The sequence below is a fragment of the Nerophis lumbriciformis genome, linkage group LG18 (genome assembly GCF_033978685.3).
Source record: "Nerophis lumbriciformis linkage group LG18, RoL_Nlum_v2.1, whole genome shotgun sequence".
Taxonomy (NCBI): domain Eukaryota; kingdom Metazoa; phylum Chordata; class Actinopteri; order Syngnathiformes; family Syngnathidae; genus Nerophis; species Nerophis lumbriciformis.
Window position 1 is genome coordinate 26,479,620 of NC_084565.2, and position 19,891 is coordinate 26,499,510.

Below are 19,891 nucleotides of genomic sequence, written 5' to 3' on the forward strand. Positions count from 1 at the left end.
CCAAACCATAGGTGATGCCAGACTCTGCATGGAGACTCCTGCTTCTGTGGTGGGAGATGTCACGCTGATCCTGCGGACCTCCTCAGGAGAAGGGAATGTAGATGTGGAGGGGGAGAAGGACAGGGGAGTTAGAGACTGAGGCGACAGAGGTTCTAAGCTCTGAGTGGAGTCTGTCCTTCTGTAGCCCTTCATGTCCTGCACAGTGAGAAAGAATGAATAACGACAAGGTGCATGAGAGGAATACATTCTAGGAATCTATGGAGAGGAATTTGTATCTTTTTTACACAATCAAAAAAATTGGTTTGCAAACAAAAAAATAGATGGGAAATCAAAACAAAAGTTTACCAAGGAAAACTATTTTTTAACCAAATTAGCAAGGGCAGAAGTAATCAGTAGACCCAACATTCAAGACAGACCAAAATAAAGGCTTCCAACATATTGTTCTAAGGAGGCCCTGCCCACAAGATTGAAGTTGATTCTGGACCTGAGTGAGCTGGCTCATCTCCCTCAGGTTGTCATATCGCTGTTCTAGCCTGGTGAACTCCCTCAGGAGGCCTTGGTGCTTCCTCCTCTCCTCGTCCAGCTGCACTTTTATAGCTTCCGTGGCTTGAGACACCGCTTGCCGCACAAGAGCTGTGTGGAGACGACACGTTCAAATTCAAGTCAGACTCAAGTGGACAAAGACGACCTCCTGCACCTTCGTGTGCTTCTTCCTGCTGTAGAAGACATGCGGTCAAACGCTCTCTTTCTGTGCTCAAGGAGACCTTCTCTCTCTGCAGGGCTTCCACCTCCTTAAAAGTCAAACATTTTAGTGTCGACATGAAGTGAATCCAAAGAATGAAAATACAAGTGTGACAATTATGTTTCTCTACTTGTGTTAGCTGGAGGAGTTCCTGGGCAGCCTTTTTGTCTGCTCGTCTTATTTCCTGCTCCGCCTCCTCGCTTACGATGGAAACAGGAGGAGCAGTTAAGTGTTTCTGATGTTCTTCAAGTTTCTGTATTGTGGCCTTCAGAGTGGAGAGTTCAATCGCGGCAGCCTCTCGCTCACCACGCAGACTCTCTTTTAGAGCAGCACTCTCTCTGGCCTGGACACACCATCATCATACAACATCAAACCCCAGCTATAAACCCTAATACAACCCGAACCCTGACCACTGATCTACAAGGGACCCACTCGTGAAAGTGTCAGAAGTCAGCAATACACTATTTTTTTTCCAATGCTCAAAATTCTCTAAAAACCTAAAATTTATAGATAAAGTTTTTATAATTGTTACGTGTTTTATTGCCTTTCTGTCAAAAATAATATATAATGGGAAATTGCAAAATATGCAATAGTTCTAAAAATACATTGCATAGTGGAATAGTTGAGGTATGTTAATTACAGCCTTGAATAGGTCAATAACTTATGACATTGATTTTGATACAGTAGACATTTATTTTACAGTGCCTACTAAGCTAGAAAAACTGAAATTAGGCGGGACTTGATTGAGTTTGAATTCACACAAGTCTTTTATATATCTGCCATATTATACATAACTGCCTAAGATCATTTTCATTGCATTTCAGCGTTTTTTGGTAGTTTACCTCAATTATGCTTATTAAAGCTCTGACAACTGGCTTTGGCGCTTTCTGGTGTTTAAGGAACACAATTGTCCCAAAACAATATTTTCTTATTTTGCAATCGTCAGAAATTTGTTTAATTCGGTTTTCATGGAAAAAGCATAGCAACACCAGGATTACAGTCTGTTAGGAATAGCATTTATAATGGGAATCAATCGGGCCGAAATAAATCTCAACGGTTTATATCCAATTTTTAAAAAATTGCCATCAAAAACACAAAGCAATTTGACTTAAAAAAAAATGTTTTTAAATTCAGACCTTCAAACTGAACACTCATATCACATAAGGAACACATGTAGTGCCTATGTCGGGCCTCGGAATTGCACAATGGGTTAATATGGATCAATAAATTAAAAGAAGATTAAGAGTAAATAAGAAGGCTCCACCCACCTCCTGGTCTGCTTTTATCTGCAGCTGCATCAGTTTGACCTCCATGCCTTTGTTGAGCTCTTGGTACTTCTCCACTGAACGAGCTTCGGTCTTGAGCTTCAGCAGCTCCCTTCTCGCCGCTTTACGACGTATGCAGCACTGCGCGAAGACCACTGCCGCACGGAACCTGATGAAGGCCCTCCTGGCCAACCACCCTCGCACTCTGGCCTGGAGCAGAGAGGCGGCTCTATTTGCCACCAGCTAAGGAAATACAATATGGTTCCAGTGTTGTTTATAAAGTAGCAGCTAACAGTGGACATGAATACAAAGCACTCACCAGTCTGTAATTGCGGCGGGTCAGTGTGCCTCTGATGAAAGCCTGGATGGTGATGGCGGCCTGTCGGATCAGGAGGAACCCGTGTCTGGCCACCAGCATGCGGTAGGTCTTCTGGATGACTAGAGCAGCCTTGCAGTAGCGTAGGGTCCAAGCCAATCTGCAAGGAGACTTGCTTATGAGCTTAAAAAAATTAAAAACACCACAAGATAATTTTAGAGACAAAGAGTCACAGCAATCACTCACCGCCTGGCCAGAGCTCCTCTGCAATGTCTTTGTAAGGTGACGGTTGCCCAGAGGGTTCTGGTGTAGTGAATTCGGGCCAGCCATCCTCTCACCAAACTCTGAAGGACCACAGCGGCCGCCCGCAGTCTTTCCGCTCTCAACCTCTCAAGGAGTGCCACCTGCCCCGCCCGGAAAAACACTTTGGTCCTTCCAAAGACGTACTGGTCCGGGTCAGGTATGAGCTGAGGTAGAGCGTGGCGGCACACCAGTTGGACTTCTTCGCAGCTTTGGGAGCCTCGCAACAGAACATGGTACCTGAAGAAGAACTCTTCGTATGTCCATCTGGGGAAACGGCAGATTAATTTCCAACTTTGATGTTGATTTGATTCATTGGAGTAAACAAATGTGATTACCTGGATGGAAAACCTGCAGCGCTGATTCGGATGGTCTCCAGAACGCCACAAGCCCTCAGCTGCTGGACAGCCCTCTTCGGGTCGAAACTGAAAAGTACAATTTGCTCAGTTTGTGTGTGACTTAAATGAGTGGTGATGGAGGCAAAGACTCACATAAAAGGCTCCTTGAGGTCGTTGGGTTTAATACAGCGCACATAGTGAGGAGTGGTGCTGCTCAGTGTGTCCATCAGCAGCTGCAAGGACTGACGGAACTAATAGAAGCAGCCAACAGATGTGGTTTAGTGAAAACTCACAGCGGCACGACTGCAGGAACTTCAAGAAGGGCGAAGAGTTCACCTGAAAGCCCACGCTCAACTTGTGCTCCCTGTGGGCTCTTCTTCCTGAACGGACACTTCCGTTGGCCACACTAGCTTTGCTTCCCTGCTGCTGGAACAACTCAGCCACCAGCTCTGACTGACATACACAAGTAGTGTTTGGATTTTCATGGTCTTAATTCAAGTGTAAAAAAAAAAAAAGGTAAACCACTGGTAATATTAAGATGCAAAAACCCTTAAAGGGGACTTGTGATGATTTTCCAATTTTCTGACTTATAAATGTTGTTATAGCGTTGGGTACTCGTGTTAAACAATGCGTCAAATCATAAGGTTCATGTATTTGGTGTTGAGGTTGCAGCAGGTTTTGGTTATCTCTCAATGTTGTGTTTTAGTTTTTTATAGTGGGCCATTTGGGACATCACAGACAGATGTACTAATGTTGGATTTTTTTGTTCATACTGCTCTGCTCCCTTGTGCTGATGCATGGAGCCTCCAATGTTATTCCTTCTTGTTTCACGCTCACCCACCTGCTCTGATGACTACAAAAATAATACTTCCGTATTTTATGTCCACAACATTTTACACAAGACTGTTTTGTCAACATGGACCAGTAAATTCAAGTTGGATCACCTACTAAACTCTGACAAAATAAAAGGTGCCATTGTGACATTACTACTTGGTTTTAAGAAACACAGGAAAAGGTAGGATGAACTATTTTCATCTAATGGTGGCATGCCTTCAATATCACTTACCGGTACATGTGACATGCAGTGCGATGAATGATCCATAAGGACTGGGCAAGTGTACCTAATGTTGTAATCGACGATTCTATATATTGTTTATGAAGTTTATTTTTGATTGTTGACTGGAAAAAACTTATAAAATAGCAGTGATGTTTGTCTTCAAGATATATTTTAACAGTGTACATTTTCAAAAGATACATTTTGGTACTTTTGGAGTGAGTGGGGCATGGAGGGTTTCATTTGCAATCTGGAAACACCTTCACACAGGAACCATTTGCAGACAGACTCAAAAAACGTGTTTTAAATGTACCTGTGGGAAAAAACATATCCAGTAAAATCCAGCGAGGGACAAGCGGTAGAATATAGATGGATCATCTAGACCACAAGGAAGTCTTTTAAATGTTGATTACAATCATCATAGGTCCCCTTTGACGGCCATTCAATAGAATTGGTGCCATTTGATTGCAACTATTAAAAAAAAAACTAAATTTGGAGTCTTTTTGTCAACTCAAATTTTGATAATACACATTTTTAATTACTATTTTACTTTAAAAAGCCAAAGATGACTCATTTAAGTAACATAAGTTAAAATAAGAGTGGGTTTGAGCATAGAATTGGCAAATAATAAAATATACGTGGGAGCATAGAGATACTAAGGACATGACAGCGTTTCAACAAAACAAGTGTATTAAAAAATTATTTAGGTAACAGGACTGTACTGAGAAATCCTCATTGAGGATCCACTTCCTGTGGACCTTGTGACTTGCGGAATATTAAAATATTTTCGGAGAATGTAAAGTTTTAATGTAACTAAGGATTTAAATATATTATATGGTTAAGTTTAATTTTAGAAAGCGGATGGTCTTTGTCGGTTTTGAGGCTAATCTGTTTTTTTTGGGAAAAACTGTCAAAAAAAACCAAAGAGCTCCTGTGAGCTACAGGAAGGTCTTGCGTGACCTCATGCAGCACAGCATCTTCTATCAGATGTTTTGTGAGACTTTAGAGGCATTTGTTAAAATTAAAAAAAAAAAAAAAAAAAAAAAAAAATATATATATATATAGATATAGTCAATATACATCATAACAAAAACAATACTGAAAAAATGGATAGATGTTGATAGTCCAGCACATAACTAGTATAGATTATCTTTGAAAGACAATCTCAGTAGAAAAAATTGTATTTAGATTAGAAAAAGAATAAGTCATATATATATACATATATATATATATACACATACATACATACACAATTATATACATACATACATATACAATTATAAATAAATAAATATATATATATATATACACATACATATACAATTATAAATAAATAAATATATGTATATATATATATATATATATATATACACACACACACACACACACACACACACACACACACACACACACATATATATATATATATATATATATATATATATATATATGGGTTACATTATGATTTTTTTTTACTATTAAATGAACTTCAAATAAGACTCCTCCTTCCTTGTTGTGAATAATGGCCACCGTGTGGTTGTCAAGTTTATGAGATCCAATTCAAATGGAAGCCGCTGTGACTGTTTTTTGTATTAATGGCTTTGATGGCGTTGGAAATAAGTGATACTGTAACAATAATAATGATACATATTGATATTGTAATTGATTTCAAATTCTGTTGAATGTTTTAATCATTATTATTGATACTGTTGCTATTTATTATTGGTTTTCCTTTTTTGTATTTGTATTGAATGTGTGTATCTTCTCAATTGCTTTTCTATCTTAAGTATTGTAAAGCTGGGAATGGGCTGGAGTTGGGTTTGCTCTGTTTTTTTATTTTATTGACTAACATTGTGTTTCTTGTAAATAAAAAAAATAGAGAAAAAAATAAATAAAGAAATACTTCATAATTAATATTCATAATTTTGCATGTCTTACCTGACTGGCTTTTAAAATGTTGATCAACTCCTCAAAGACGGTGTCTCGATTCTTGTCCAAGAAGCCACCACATTCGTACTGGACCTGTACAAACACAAATCGTGATGTGGCTACTCTCTTTTTTCCAATTTGAAGCTAACACCAGAAGGGATGTCTGGACCACGCACCATGTCAGCAAAGTGCAGGATGACGAAGGCGCTGTTGGACATGCGAGGTTTACGGAAGTGAGGGTGAGCTCTGCCTGTCAGGTGCTGGTCGTACAGCTTCAGAACCCAGCTCTCATCAGAACCTTTGGGCATCTGAAGGCGTGAAACAAACTGTGTGTGCTATGACAATAGTGGAAAGAAATAACTGGACTTGACAATTACTTTCACAGGAAATGAACAGAAGAAAAAAAACACAGATTTTTGTCAATTTGAGATCACACGCTGGACCTGAATTGTCTTAAATTGCTAGAATTCAACCCCAGAATGATTATTTAAGAGTGCAGCGCTGACCCTGCACTCCTCGTCCAACAGGTCCAACAGGCCGAGCGGTCCTTCGATGAGAAGAATACACTGCTGGTTGTCGCTGAACTCGATCCTGCTCCAGGTCAGCTCCTCGCGTTCGTACTCCTCCTGCTCCAGGTGGAAGACGTGCTGCACACATACAACTATATTAAACACAATTACTTGTAAATAGGACAACGGCGCCGTACAACAGTACCAAAATGAGGTGTCACATGACTCACCCGGTTGAACTGCTGTTGCAGCTTTTCGTTGGCGTAGTTGATACAGAACTGCTCAAAACTGTTGCGCTCAAACGTCTCAAAGCTGCATAGAGAAGAAGACCTCAGTTGAACCACTGTGAATCGATAACACCACTCCTGCAGCCTGATGACACACCCGTAGATGTCTAGTACCCCTATGAAGGAGCCGGCCCGACCCGATTGACTGCGCAGGGTAACGTTGAGCCTATGCACGGTCCACTTGAACATCTGTTCGTAGACGTGCTTGGCTAGAGCATCTCGGGCGTCGACAGCCTGCTGGCCCGACATGGGCTTGACCAGGGTGTCCCCTCCCAGCAGCAGCTTCCGGTGACACAGCCAGTGGGCCATTAGGGCTGCCTCCACCCCCAGTAGCTTGGAGAATATGGCCAGGGAGACATCATCTGCCTGAAAGAAAATCAGCATGAAGACTTGACCCCTTCATGAAATGAACATTTATCCATCTAGAACGGACATCAATGTAGCTGCGCTCTGAACTCCGCCCGCTGGCTTGAATGTTGACGTTCCCCAAGTGTAGAACAGCAGCCAGGATTCTGAATAGCTCAATCTGCTGGTCTGGCAGCACACCTGCAAGTTGAAATGGAAAATAACCTCAAACTCCAACAAATTGACCTCTGTAGTCTTGATGTGTATCAATAAGTTCCTACCCAGGATGGTGAAAGCACTGCGAGTGCGCTCTAGCTCCATCACATCATCAGTACACGGTATGTTTGCGTCTCCTCCCTGGTTGGTGTAGCGGAAATGCTCAGGAGTGGCTGGATTAAAACAAATAAGCAAACATTAAAAAAATTAAAAAAATCTTAAGTGAGCAATAAAGGAGGTTCTTTATTGATCTCACCCAGTTTTAGTGATCTCAGTTCAGGCAGCTGTCTGGAGGCACACAGCTGGTAGAAGATGTGGTAGTTTCTCTCCGCTGGTGCCTAAAATGTACAAAAATAACATTACTCACCCACACATACAATCATTTGGTAATCCGGAAGATTGTGCTGGGGTGGCAAAAGGGCTATTTTCTTTAAATAAATAATATAATTAAGATACAGTGGTACCTCAACTTAAGAATGACCCAACTTATAGTATTATTTTGACAGAGCTTTCTCCTGGCTAATTGTTACGCTTTAAAGGGGAATTGCACTTTTCGGAATTTTGTCTGTCATTCACAATCCTTATGTAAGAGAAGAACTCATACATCCATCCATCCATCCATTTTCTACCGTTTGTCCCTTTCGGAGTATGTTTTTATTTTTTATGCATTCTAATACGTAAATAAACGCTACCAAAAGTCAGTGAACAAATGAGGTAATGGGATTTGCTCTACTACGCCTACAAAGCACGCTAAAAATATCCAAAAACCTGCATTGTTTTATAAAGGTATAAACAGTATGTCATGTAGTAACAGGCACATTCATAATAACGTAATATTTACGTATTATGGTAATTTTAAGCATAAAGTGACGAAACAACAACTGCTACTCGTGGCAGATTTCATTAGAGCCCAAGACTACTTTGGGACAAATTATGATCCAGAAATTAGTTTTTAGCCTGAATTTACAGAGAATGAGCTATAAGTTTTATAAGCTAAGTGATAAGAATATCCAGCAAGTAGCACTATTGCTAAGTGCTAAACAAGAAATACAAACTATGAACATAATAAAACAACCACTTACTGTTCAGTGTCTGCTCTCACTGGGATGGTCACATCTTCCCATTTACACGAATAATTAATCATATTCACGCTGGTTAAAAAAAGGGGGGTGGGCGCAAATTACCGGTAAGTGTCTTTTTGTGTCTTTCTTGCGGTCTCTGGGTCCAAGTTGAATGTCATAGTTGACCAACTTCCCGGTCTATGACCACAACCAATCCAGACACCTAATGTAGAATTAACTTTTACCAGCTCGGATGAGATACCCCAGCTCACCGGCTCAGTATGTCAAAAACTGCATAAGCCAGTTACAACTCTGTGATCACAGCACCACTAAGAGTAGTTCCTCTGCGTTAGCGCTCGTGACAACAATATCGCTAATATTCTGTTAAAATGCAAGTCACAACATGTAAATCGTGTATTTTATTAATGTTTTCAGAGGGGTTTATGGGCAGAATAAATTACTCCAATTATCTGCATTGTCAGCTTCCTCGTACTTTCCGTATATTACAAAAAGGAATGTATTAAAAAGAATAATAATTTTTAAAAAAAAACATACCGGTAATCTTACATAAGGATTGTGAATGAAAGGCAAAATTCCAAAAAAAAAGGGCAGTTCGCCTTTAGGTTGCAATCAAACATTTGAGTTACAGAATCCCTGCCATTAGTTGGCATAGCAAATGTCACAGTGAACCCAGTAAGATCCACCCAAACCTCTGATCTTACTCATTAGCATTAGCTTATAGCTAAAGATCAACATACGTAACTTTGTTTTTCCAACCATGTGAAGGAATAAAGTGCTGAAAACAAGAATGCAATTATATTTATTGAATTAAACAAAGAAATAATCAAAAAGATAGCTATGCGTGTCGCCAACTTAGTGAAGCAATTAGAGCATATCACTGCCAGTCTGCACCATACTGAAGTATAACACCAACAAAGGATGTTTAAATAATAAATAATGTAATAGGTGTAAAATAAAATAATATCTAAACGGCAGACATTTATCCATGAAAATATGAAAAATCTGCTGATGGTGTTTTTGACTGAGAATCAACTGGAAGGAGATACCGTTGAAGTCTGCTCTCCAAGGTAAATGCTGTACATTATTATTACATTACTTCATAAAACTACTATAGTTATTTGTAGTACATTATATTGTATAGTTTTCATACAAAATTACTTATCGAAATGTTTGTTTTTCTTTTAAAAATCATGTTACATGTTGAAATTGTTGTGTTTTGAGGGCAAAGCACCAATTTACCAATTGATTTGAATTAACTTCAATGTGAGACGTTGATTTTGGATACAAGTGTTTTGAGTTAAGAGCTTTGTCACAGGACCAGTTAAGCTCTGGAGCTGAGGTACTACTGTAGTTGTTTAGGACAGCATGTCATCTTGTCATTTGGAGGGCACAAATTCTACCCAGCAACAACCAAAAACCTGACACTTGGACAGCGGCCTTTAACCTCTAAATCAGGCCTTGGCAATTATTTTGACTCGGGTGTCAAATTTAGAGAAAAAAATGTGTCTGGGGGCCGGTATATCTATTTTTAGGAACATTAATACAAAACCTCACAATAATGTCTGAATGCTAAAAACTTTATGACAAACCGCATTAAAAAACGGAATGCAATTTTAAATTTTTATACTGAATGAGACACCCAGAATGTACCGTACATGAAAATAAAGAATGTGGGATTTACAACATTAACTGTGAACGATAAAACACTGAATATTGACAACATATGAATGTCACACCCCCTCTCGATCGACATATTTTACAATCAAGCGAAACACAGAAAAATGCAACAAACACAGCGAAATATGAACACAAATTGTAAAAAAAACAAACACCTACAAACTGATATATCTGAAGCTTTAGAACTTTGTTGTAAAAATCTCCTTCCGCATTTCAGGCTGGCCGCTCTGGAAACACTCTGTGGAAACGCTCCCCACCCACACTGCTTGGTGACTTGTCTGAGCTGCTGTGACTTAGATGACCATAGTAACTAATTAGATTACCATAGTAACTAATTAGATTACAATAGTAACAAGTATATCATGCAAAAGCGCAGATTTCAACCATTGAAATACTTTGTATAGTTCAAGACTTGCGGTCATTTGAAAACATCACTGCACATCATAATGGCAGCTACACTTTCCATCTTAAAGATCTAAAAAAATTACTTGGGAATGTCCGGCGGGCCAGATTGAAAAGCTTAACGGGGCACATGTGGCCCCCGGGCCTTAATTTGCCCAGGTCTAGTCTAAATTGAGCCTGCTCAGTGGCCTTGTGGTTAGAGTGTCCGCCCTGAGATCGGTAGGTCTCTGAGTCATACCAGACTATAAAAAAATAGAACCTAATACCTCAGCATCAATGGTTGGAATTGGGGTCACCAAAATGATTCCCGAGCGCGGCCACCGCTGCTGCTCACTGCTCCCCTCACCTCCCAGGGGGTGAAACAAGGGGATGGGTCAAATGCAAAGGGTAATTTCACCCTCTGCATCAGCGGTACTTTAACTTTTTAACATGACAACAATGAGATCACAAACAATATGAATCCTAATAAACCTACTTGCTACTTAACTTTTGCACAAAATCCAACTGTAAATTTGGGTTTCAATAGCTGATTTAAATAAAAAGGCAAGAACTAAAACATTTTTTTTTCCCAAATCTAAATTCTGTCAATTAACAGCTAAAAAAATAAAATAAAAAGGCAAAACAAAGCCAATCAGTGGTTCTACTACATGACTGACTGATCTGTGTTGTTTAGAAAGTCACAAAAAAATGCCAGCCAATGAGATTACAACAAGTCATAGCAAGAGGAGTAATACATCCTGAGAGGATAAAATACTTTTTTAATATTTTTTGTATAACTGATTTTAATGTTACCTGAAAGACCACCCTGGACTTCTCTAGCAGGTATGTGCTCATGTTGGCTCCGATGATGTCTCCTTTCCTGCCGAAGTTGATCTGGATGTACTTCCCAAAGCGACTGCTGTTGTCGTTCCTTGTCGTTTTGGCGTTCCCAATGGCCTGCCCACAAAAAGAAGCTGAATAAGCACAACCTTAATGATGACAGGTGTTCCTGTTCAAATGTGCATTACCTCCATGATAGGGTTGGAGGCCAGCACCTTTTCCTCTACGCTGGTCTGCTGAGCAGCTCCGCCCACCACGGCGAAGAATCTCATGGTGAATTTGGCCGATACCGTCTTTCCTGAGCCGGACTCACCGCTGATGATGATGGACTGGTTTTTCTCCTCCCTGTGCACACAGATTTTTAAAAGAAGCGACGCTCAAACCAACCAAACCATGAGAGAGAAAGAGGCGGTGACTTCTGACCTCATCATGGTGCGATAGGCGTTTTCAGCCACAGAGAAGATGTGAGGCTCCATGTCAGCCATGTCCTGACCGCTGTAAGCGTCAATCACCTCCTCGCCGTAGATGGGTAGCTGATCGTAGGGATTGATGGCCACCAGGACGATACCTAGCAATTATTCATGCCATGTTTAGTTACAACGCTGTCAAAAAAATTGAATTGGGTTATTAAAAAATATATTTTTTGTTTAATTTATAAATAGCTTGACTGTCTTGAATGAGCTGAATTAATAATGTTGGATTTTTTTTTTTTTTTTTAAATCGGTTGAGAAATGTTGAAGTAGTAGCAGTTTTTATTTGAAAAATAGTATTACAGAATTCCTGGAATTTTGTGAAAACCGTAAAATTTTAAGGTTTAAAAAAACAACTTGTTTTTTTGTCGTGACTAGGAGGAATGTTTTAATGGTGATATGGTTGACAAATGTGGAAGGAGTCGTCGAAAGGAAAAAGGGTAGGAACAGAGTTCGGAAAACTAAGAATTGTGGTAAATTCTGAAAATGTTTTGAACTTGGAAAAACAGTTCGAATTTCCAGGATGTATAGAATGTGTTGAAGGTGAAATGGTTTGAATGGGTTACAAATGTGAAAATCGTGGAAGTTTGTAAAACGGCCAATTCATTTTGAATAGGAAAAATGTCTCGGAAAAGTGTGAATTCTGGGAAATTGTCGATGGAAAGCCCGGGATTCCTAAAGCCTAACATTTTGAAGTCGGAACGGTATAAATCGGATGAAAAATGTGGAAGGTGGGGAGCGCGCCAAAATATGGAGAAGATGAATAGTAATACCGTAATAAACAGATTTTTTTTTGTGTAGAATAACATAGGTGTGAATGCTTTGGAGCATTCACACAATAAACAGAATAGTAATAATAAACAAACATTAAAAAAACATTTTAAATAAATTATGAAAAAAATAAATCATATCTTCGACAAAAATGCACCAACACATAACTTCATATCTAGTACCGTAATTTCCCGACCATAGGGTGCACCGGATTATAAAGCGCACTGCAGATGAATGGTCTATTTTCGATCTTTTTTCATATATAAGGCGCACCGGATTATAGGGCGCATATACAGGTAAAAGCCAGTAAATTAGAATATTTTGAAAAACTTGATTTATTTCAGTAATTGCATTCAAAAGGTGTAACTTCTACATTATATTTATTCATTGCACACAGACTGATGCATTCAAATGTTTATTTCATTTAATTTTGATGATTTGAAGTGGCAACAAATGAAAATCCAAAATTCCGTGTGTCACAAAATTAGAATATTACTTAAGGCTAATACAAAAAAGGGATTTTTAGAAATGTTGGCCAACTGAAAAGTATGAAAATGAAAAATATGAGCATGTACAATACTCAATACTTGGTTGGAGCTCCTTTTGCCTCAATTACTGCGTTAATGCGGCGTGGCATGGAGTCGATGAGTTTCTGGCACTGCTCAGGTGTTATGAGAGCCCAGGTTGCTCTGATAGTGGCCTTCAACTCTTCTGCGTTTTTGGGTCTGGCATTCTGCATCTTCCTTTTCACAATACCCCACAGATTTTCTATGGGGCTAAGGTCAGGGGAGTTGGCGGGCCAATTTAGAACAGAAATACCATGGTCCGTAAACCAGGCACGGGTAGATTTTGCGCTGTGTGCAGGCGCCAAGTCCTGTTGGAACTTGAAATCTCCATCTCCATAGAGCAGGTCAGCAGCAGGAAGCATGAAGTGCTCTAAAACTTGCTGGTAGACGGCTGCGTTGACCCTGGATCTCAGGAAACAGAGTGGACCGACACCAGCAGATGACATGGCACCCCAAACCATCACTGATGGCGGAAACTTTACACTAGACTTCAGGCAACGTGGATCCTGTGCCTCTCCTGTCTTCCTCCAGACTCTGGGACCTCGATTTCCAAAGGAAATTCAAAATTTGCTTTCGTCAGAAAACATGACTTTGGACCACTCAGCAGCAGTCCAGCTGGTGTCGGTCCACTCTGTTTCCTGAGATCCAGGGTCAACGCAGCCGTCTACCAGTAGCGGTGTAGCGTGCAAGGACGGTGGTGGAAGAAGTGTCAAAAGATGGAGCTAACTGTTTTAATGACATTCAGACTTTACTTCAATCAATAACCGAGCAGCATCTCCTCATCCGTGGCTCACTAGTGCAAAAACAACGCCGGAAATGTGTCCAATGAAAAACCGTCCGACCGGAACTCTCTAATAACTAAAGTTCCTTGGGTGACTAATGTATACTCACTATACCGGTATGTTTTAGCGCTTTCATGGCGAGTTTTCTGACAGATATAAGAACTTTACACTACCGGTACTTTATATTAGAAATGGCAACAGTGGAGGATGAATGTCCCATAACAAGAAGATAGATAAAAAGAAGAAGCTTATCGACTACGGTGTCGGCACGGACTACGAAGGCGGATGCGCGCTATTTTTCAGGATTTATGCAGATTCCAAATACAGATCAGCAGGTACCAGAGGGTAAGAAAAGTTGCTTTTACATAATATTGCGAAACAACTAATTAGATTACCATAGTAACAAGTATATCATGCAAAAGCGCAGATTTCAACCATTGAAATACTTGGTATAGTTCAAGACTTGCGGTAATTTGAAAACATCACTGTACATCATAATGGCAGCCACAGTTTCCATCTTAAAGATCTAAAAGAATTATTTGGGAATGTCCGGCGGGCCAGATTGATAAGCTTAACGGGCCTTCATTTACCCAGGTGTGATCTATACACTACACACACTTTTGTGCTTACCACAGTACGTGTAGATGCTGTTGTAGTCCATGAAGCGAACATGCAAGTTGTGCAAGATGGCGGGCTCGTGGAGGAAGCTGAGCGCCGTCAGGTCACTCTCGCCCTCAGATATGTCAGGGTTGGCAAGCGGGGGAAGGTCAGAGGGCGCCGCCACTGGGTAACGTACCTCCTAAAAATGGAGAAGACACAACGTCAGAGAGGTATTTTCTATTCTATTTATTGTATTGTACTAAACTGTGAGGCATTTCTGAGAGTTGGGTGTGAGCGACCAGTCATGACTTTTGGGTAATGAGCAACGTTCCCTCTAAGGTGCGCGCCTGTGCAATTGCGCACTGCTCAAGCGTCCTCTGCGCACAGCAAATCTATGCCACGCACAAAATCAAATAAAAAAAATAAGCGCATAACAATTTTCCACATGACACGGACACGACAGAGAAAACAGTTTGTCATCATTGATCAAATATTGTAACGTCTGTCGAGACGCTTTGAGGACATGAATTCCATCCATCACTTTACTGAGCAAAACTCTTTATTGTCGGCCATAAACACATCACCAAAATATTTGTAAAAAAATGTATATCTAGCAAAACTGGTCATTTTCTGCATTACAAACCAGACCAAAAGCAACTTTGTTATATCAACAGCAGCCGCTCGCTCTTTCTCACTTGCGCCAACACATGCACATATGGCACTTAGCCAGTGATGCGTTTACAGCCACACAAAAAGTCGAACAACTCCAACACCACACATAAAGTGTCATTCCAGGTCGTTACACTATGATTTACCAATCAAATGTGTGCTTAGACTTCTATGGAAATGCAAGAACCGAGACTCAGATTTCCCTCGCCCGGACGCGGGTCACCGGGGCCCCCCTCCGGAGCCAGGCCCGGAGTTGGGGCACGATGGCGAGCGCCTGGTGGCCGGGCCTGTCCCCATGGGGCCCGGCCGGGCACAGCCCGAAGAGGCAACGTGGGTCCCCCCTCCAATGGGCTCACCACCCATAGCAGGGGCCATAGAGGTCGGGTGCAATGTGAGCTGGGCGGTAGCCGAAGGCAGGGCACTTGGCGGTCCGATCCTCGGCTACAGAAGCTAGCTCTTGGGACGTGGAACGTCACCTCGCTGGGGGGGAAGGAGCCTGAGCTAGTGCGCGAGGTAGAGAAGTTCCGGTTGGATATAGTCGGACTCACCTCGACGCACAGCAAGGGCTCTGGAACCACTTCTCTTGAGAGGGGCTGGACTCTCTTCCACTCTGGCGTTGCCAGCAGTGAGAGGCGACGGGCTGGGGTGGCAATTCTTGTTGCCCCCCGGCTCAGAGCCTGCATGTTGGAGTTCAACCCGGTGGACGAGAGGGTAGCTTCCCTCCGCCTTCGGGTGGGGGGACGGGTCCTGACTGTTGTTTGCGCTTACGCGCCAAACAGCAGCTCAGAGTACCCACCCTTTTTGGATTCACTCGAGGGAGTACTTGAGAGTGCTCCCCCGGGTGATTCCCTCGTTCTACTGGGGGACTTCAACGCTCATATTGGCAACGACAGTGAAACCTGGAGAGGCGTGATTGGGAAGAATGGCCGCCCGGATCTGAACCCAAGTGGTGTTTTGTTATTGGACTTTTGTGCCCGTCACGGATTGTCCATAACGAACACCATGTTCAAGCATAAGGGTGTCCACATGTGCACTTGGCACCAGGACACCCTAGGCCGCAGTTCTATGATCGACTTTGTAGTTGTGTCATCGGATTTGCGGCCTCATGTTTTGGACACTCGGGTGAAGAGAGGGGCGGAGCTTTCTACCGATCACCACCTGGTGGTGAGTTGGCTGCGATGGTGGGGGAGGATGCCGGACAGACCTGGCAGGCCCAAACGCATTGTGAGGGATTGCTGGGAACGTCTGGCAGAGTCTCCTGTCAGAGAGAGTTTCAATTCCCACCTCCGGAAGAACTTTGAACATGTCACGAGGGAGGTGCTGGACATTGAGTCCGAGTGGACCACGTTCCGCACCTCTATTGTCGAGGCGGCTGGTTGGAGCTGTGGCCGCAAGGTAGTTGGTGCCTGTCGTGGCGGTAATCCTAGAACCCGTTGGTGGACACCGGCGGTGAGGGATGCCGTCAAGCTGAAGAAGGAGTCCTATCGGGTTCTTTTGGCTCATGGGACTCCTGAGGCAGCGGACAGGTACCGACAGGCCAAGCGGTGTGCGGCTTCAGCGGTCGCGGAGGCAAAAACTCGGACATGGGAGGAGTTCGGGGAAGCCATGGAAAACGGCTTCCGGACGGCTTCGAAGCGATTCTGGACCACCATCCGCCGCCTCAGGAAGGGGAAGCAGTGCACTACCAACACCGTGTATGGTGCGGATGGTGTTCTGCTGACCTCGACTGCGGAAGTTGTGGATCGGTGGAGGGAATACTTCGAAGACCTCCTCAATCCCACCAACACGTCTTCCTATGAGGAAGCAGTGCCTGGGGAATCTGTGGTGGGCTCTCCTATTTCTGGGGCTGAGGTTGCTGAGGTAGTTAAAAAGCTCCTCGGTGGCAAGGCCCCGGGGGTGGATGAGATCCGCCCGGAGTTCCTTAAGGCTCTGGATTCTGTAGGGCTGTCTTGGTTGACAAGACTCTGCAGCATCGCGTAGACATCGGGGGCAGTACCTCTGGATTGGCAGACCGGGGTGGTGGTTCCTCTCTTTAAAAAGGGGAACCGGAGGGTGTGTTCTAACTATCGTGGGATCACACTCCTCAGCCTTCCCGGTAAGGTCTATTCAGGTGTACTGGAGAGGAGGCTACGCCGGATAGTCGAACCTCGGATTCAGGAGGAACAGTGTGGTTTTCGTCCTGGTCGTGGAACTGTGGACCAGCTCTATACTCTCGGCAGGGTCCTTGAGGGTGCATGGGAGTTTGCCCAACCAGTCTACATGTGCTTTGTGGACTTGGAGAAGGCATTCGATCGTGTCCCTCGGGAAGTCCTGTGGGGAGTGCTCAGAGAGTATGGGGTTTCGGACTGTCTGATTGTGGCGGTCCGCTCCCTGTATGATCAGTGTCAGAGCTTGGTTCGCATTGCCGGCAGTAAATCGGACACGTTTCCGGTGAGGGTTGGACTCCGCCAAGGCTGCCCTTTGTCACCGATTCTGTTCATAACTTTTATGGACAGAATTTCTAGGCGCAGTCAAGGCGTTGAGGGGATCCGGTTTGGTGGCTGCAGGATTAGGTCTCTGCTTTTTGCAGATGATTTGGTCCTGATGGCTTCATCTGGCCAGGATCTTCAGCTCTCACTGGATCGGTTCGCAGCTGAGTGTGAAGCGACTGGGATGAGAATCAGCACCTCCAAGTCCGAGTCCATGGTTCTCGCCCGGAAAAGGGTGGAGTGCCATCTCCGGGTTGGGGAGGAGATCTTGCCCCAAGTGGAGGAGTTCAAGTACCTCGGAGTCTTGTTCACGAGTGAGGGAAGAGTGGATCGTGAGATCGACAGGCGGATCGGTGCGGCGTCTTCAGTAATGCGGACGCTGTATCGATCCGTTGTGGTGAAGAAGGAGCTGAGCCGGAAGGCAAAGCTCTCAATTTACCGGTCGATCTACGTTCCCATGCTCACCTATAGTCATGAGCTTTGGGTTATGACCGAAAGGACAAGATCACGGGTACAAGCGGCCGAAATGAGTTTCCTCCGCCGGGTGGCGGGGCTCTCCCTTAGAGATAGGGTGAGAAGCTCTGTCATCCGGGGGGAGCTTAAAGTAAAGCCGCTGCTCCTCCACATCGAGAGGAGCCAGATGAGGTGGTTCGGGCATCTGGTCAGGATGCCACCCGAGCGCCTCCCTAAGGAGGTGTTTAGGGCATGTCCGACCGGTAGGAGGCCACGAGGAAGACCCAGGACACGTTGGGAAGACTATGTCTCCCGGCTGGCCTGGGAACGCCTCGGGATCCCCCGGGAGGAGCTGGACGAAGTGGCTGGGGAGAGGGAAGTCTGGGCTTCCCTGCTTAGGCTGCTGCCCCCGCGACCCGACCTCGGATAAGCGGAAGAAGATGGATGGATGGATGTGTGCTTATTCTAGTGTCATTTATTAGGAATCTTCATTTATAAATAATCATCATGAAATGCTGTTAGTATATTAAATAAATACTAATAAAAATATATTTTTTACAAACAGGAAGTTGCAGGAATGTACACATGATCCCCTGCTTACATCTCATTGTGCAACATGTGAATGTTTTAATGGGAACTAAATGCAATGTCTGAAAGGGGTACAAATTATTTCCTCCACCCAGACAAACAATACAAGTACACAGTTCATGAAAAACTATATTTTTTGTTATTGTCATTGTAAGTGGGCCTAAACACTTATATTAGAAATGGAAATGACTGCTGTCATTTGATTATAATAATAAGAGAATGTTGTCTGTCTATCTGTGTTGGCCCTGCGATGAGATGGGGACTTGTCCACGGTGTACCCTGCCTTCCACCCGAATGCAGCTGAGATAGGCTCCAGCACCCCCAGCGACCCCGAAAGGGACAAGCGGTAAAAACTGGATGGATGGATGGAGATTGAACTTGTTATTTAGTCAGGTTTGGGACAGGTGTGCTGCTGGTGTAGCCACAGTGTGCACGTCTGATGTTGCTCACATGGGCTCCACTGAATGCTCAGGGAGTTTTTGCCTTTGCTCACACACATGAAAAATTAGAGGGAACATTGGTAATGAGCATCTCACCTCCCTGCCAGGAAACTGCAGCAGTACATGTTTCTCGTCACGCGTGTAGTCCTGGAGAAGCTGGGCTGGCACCCACACGGCATCTGGGTCAGGAATCCACACGCTGGCTCCCTTAAGGCAGGTATACTTTATTTGGTGTTTTTATGAGTTACTGACACAGCTTCATGGCCTCGCCTTGACCAGGTATTTGTCATCCATCAGCATAAAGACCTCTTAAATGTTGTTAAAAATTAACACTGGTCATCTCTAAACTTTAAATGCCTACGTGGATTAGCCATTACGCACCAGTATGTGGATGAAGGAAGTACTGAGACTGAAGTACGTTAAGTATAACTGTAATTAACATGTTCGATGCAGTTAGCACATTTATGAAGCAATAATCTTTAATTATGAAACATTTGTGGTAAAACGGGAATTAGGAAAACAAAAACATATTTTTTTAAGGGTACTAAATCAACGGAAGTAGGCACACCTGACACGCCATTGTCACAATTAACAATGAGGCTTTTCGTATTGTTTGATGTTGTGTCCAAAAATAATTCTACAAAAACTCATAAGCAAGTCAAAATTACGCATTCTGTAACCCACTGTTGGTCAAATTGACGTGACAATTAAAATAAAATATTACTCGGCTGGTTTACAATATCGTGCTTCTGTCCCTTGAAGGCCGCCGTACTGAAGAGTTTTTCCACGACAAATATCCTGGG

At 43.0% G+C, this 19,891-nt stretch overlaps 1 protein-coding gene across 2 annotated transcripts in view; it reads right to left on the reverse strand.

Moving 5' to 3' along the window:
- Positions 1–19,788, reverse strand: part of LOC133617730 (unconventional myosin-Vb) — a 30,027-nt gene extending 10,239 nt beyond the window's left edge. Inside the window, exons 1-24 of one of the 2 annotated variants that reach the window (XM_061977901.1) lie at positions 19,657–19,788; positions 19,185–19,295; positions 14,501–14,669; positions 11,705–11,849; positions 11,470–11,626; positions 11,255–11,398; positions 7,558–7,639; positions 7,367–7,474; positions 7,174–7,286; positions 6,838–7,106; positions 6,684–6,765; positions 6,451–6,591; positions 6,121–6,252; positions 5,954–6,037; positions 3,298–3,414; positions 3,115–3,212; positions 2,962–3,048; positions 2,570–2,890; positions 2,327–2,483; positions 2,011–2,250; positions 873–1,085; positions 698–791; positions 485–633; positions 7–195 (exon numbers count right to left, since the gene is read on the reverse strand). In XM_061977901.1, coding sequence (XP_061833885.1) covers positions 7–195; positions 485–633; positions 698–791; positions 873–1,085; positions 2,011–2,250; positions 2,327–2,483; positions 2,570–2,890; positions 2,962–3,048; positions 3,115–3,212; positions 3,298–3,414; positions 5,954–6,037; positions 6,121–6,252; positions 6,451–6,591; positions 6,684–6,765; positions 6,838–7,106; positions 7,174–7,286; positions 7,367–7,474; positions 7,558–7,639; positions 11,255–11,398; positions 11,470–11,626; positions 11,705–11,849; positions 14,501–14,669; positions 19,185–19,295; positions 19,657–19,668 — 3,414 coding nt within the window. In that variant the 5' untranslated portion in view covers positions 19,669–19,788. Of the gene's footprint in view, positions 1–6; positions 196–484; positions 634–697; positions 792–872; positions 1,086–2,010; positions 2,251–2,326; positions 2,484–2,569; positions 2,891–2,961; positions 3,049–3,114; positions 3,213–3,297; positions 3,415–5,953; positions 6,038–6,120; positions 6,253–6,450; positions 6,592–6,683; positions 7,107–7,173; positions 7,287–7,366; positions 7,475–7,557; positions 7,640–11,254; positions 11,399–11,469; positions 11,627–11,704; positions 11,850–14,500; positions 14,670–19,184; positions 19,296–19,656 lie in introns of both variants that reach the window. The other variant, XM_061977900.1, reaches the window with a different exon arrangement.
- Positions 19,789–19,891: the final 103 nt, after the last annotated feature.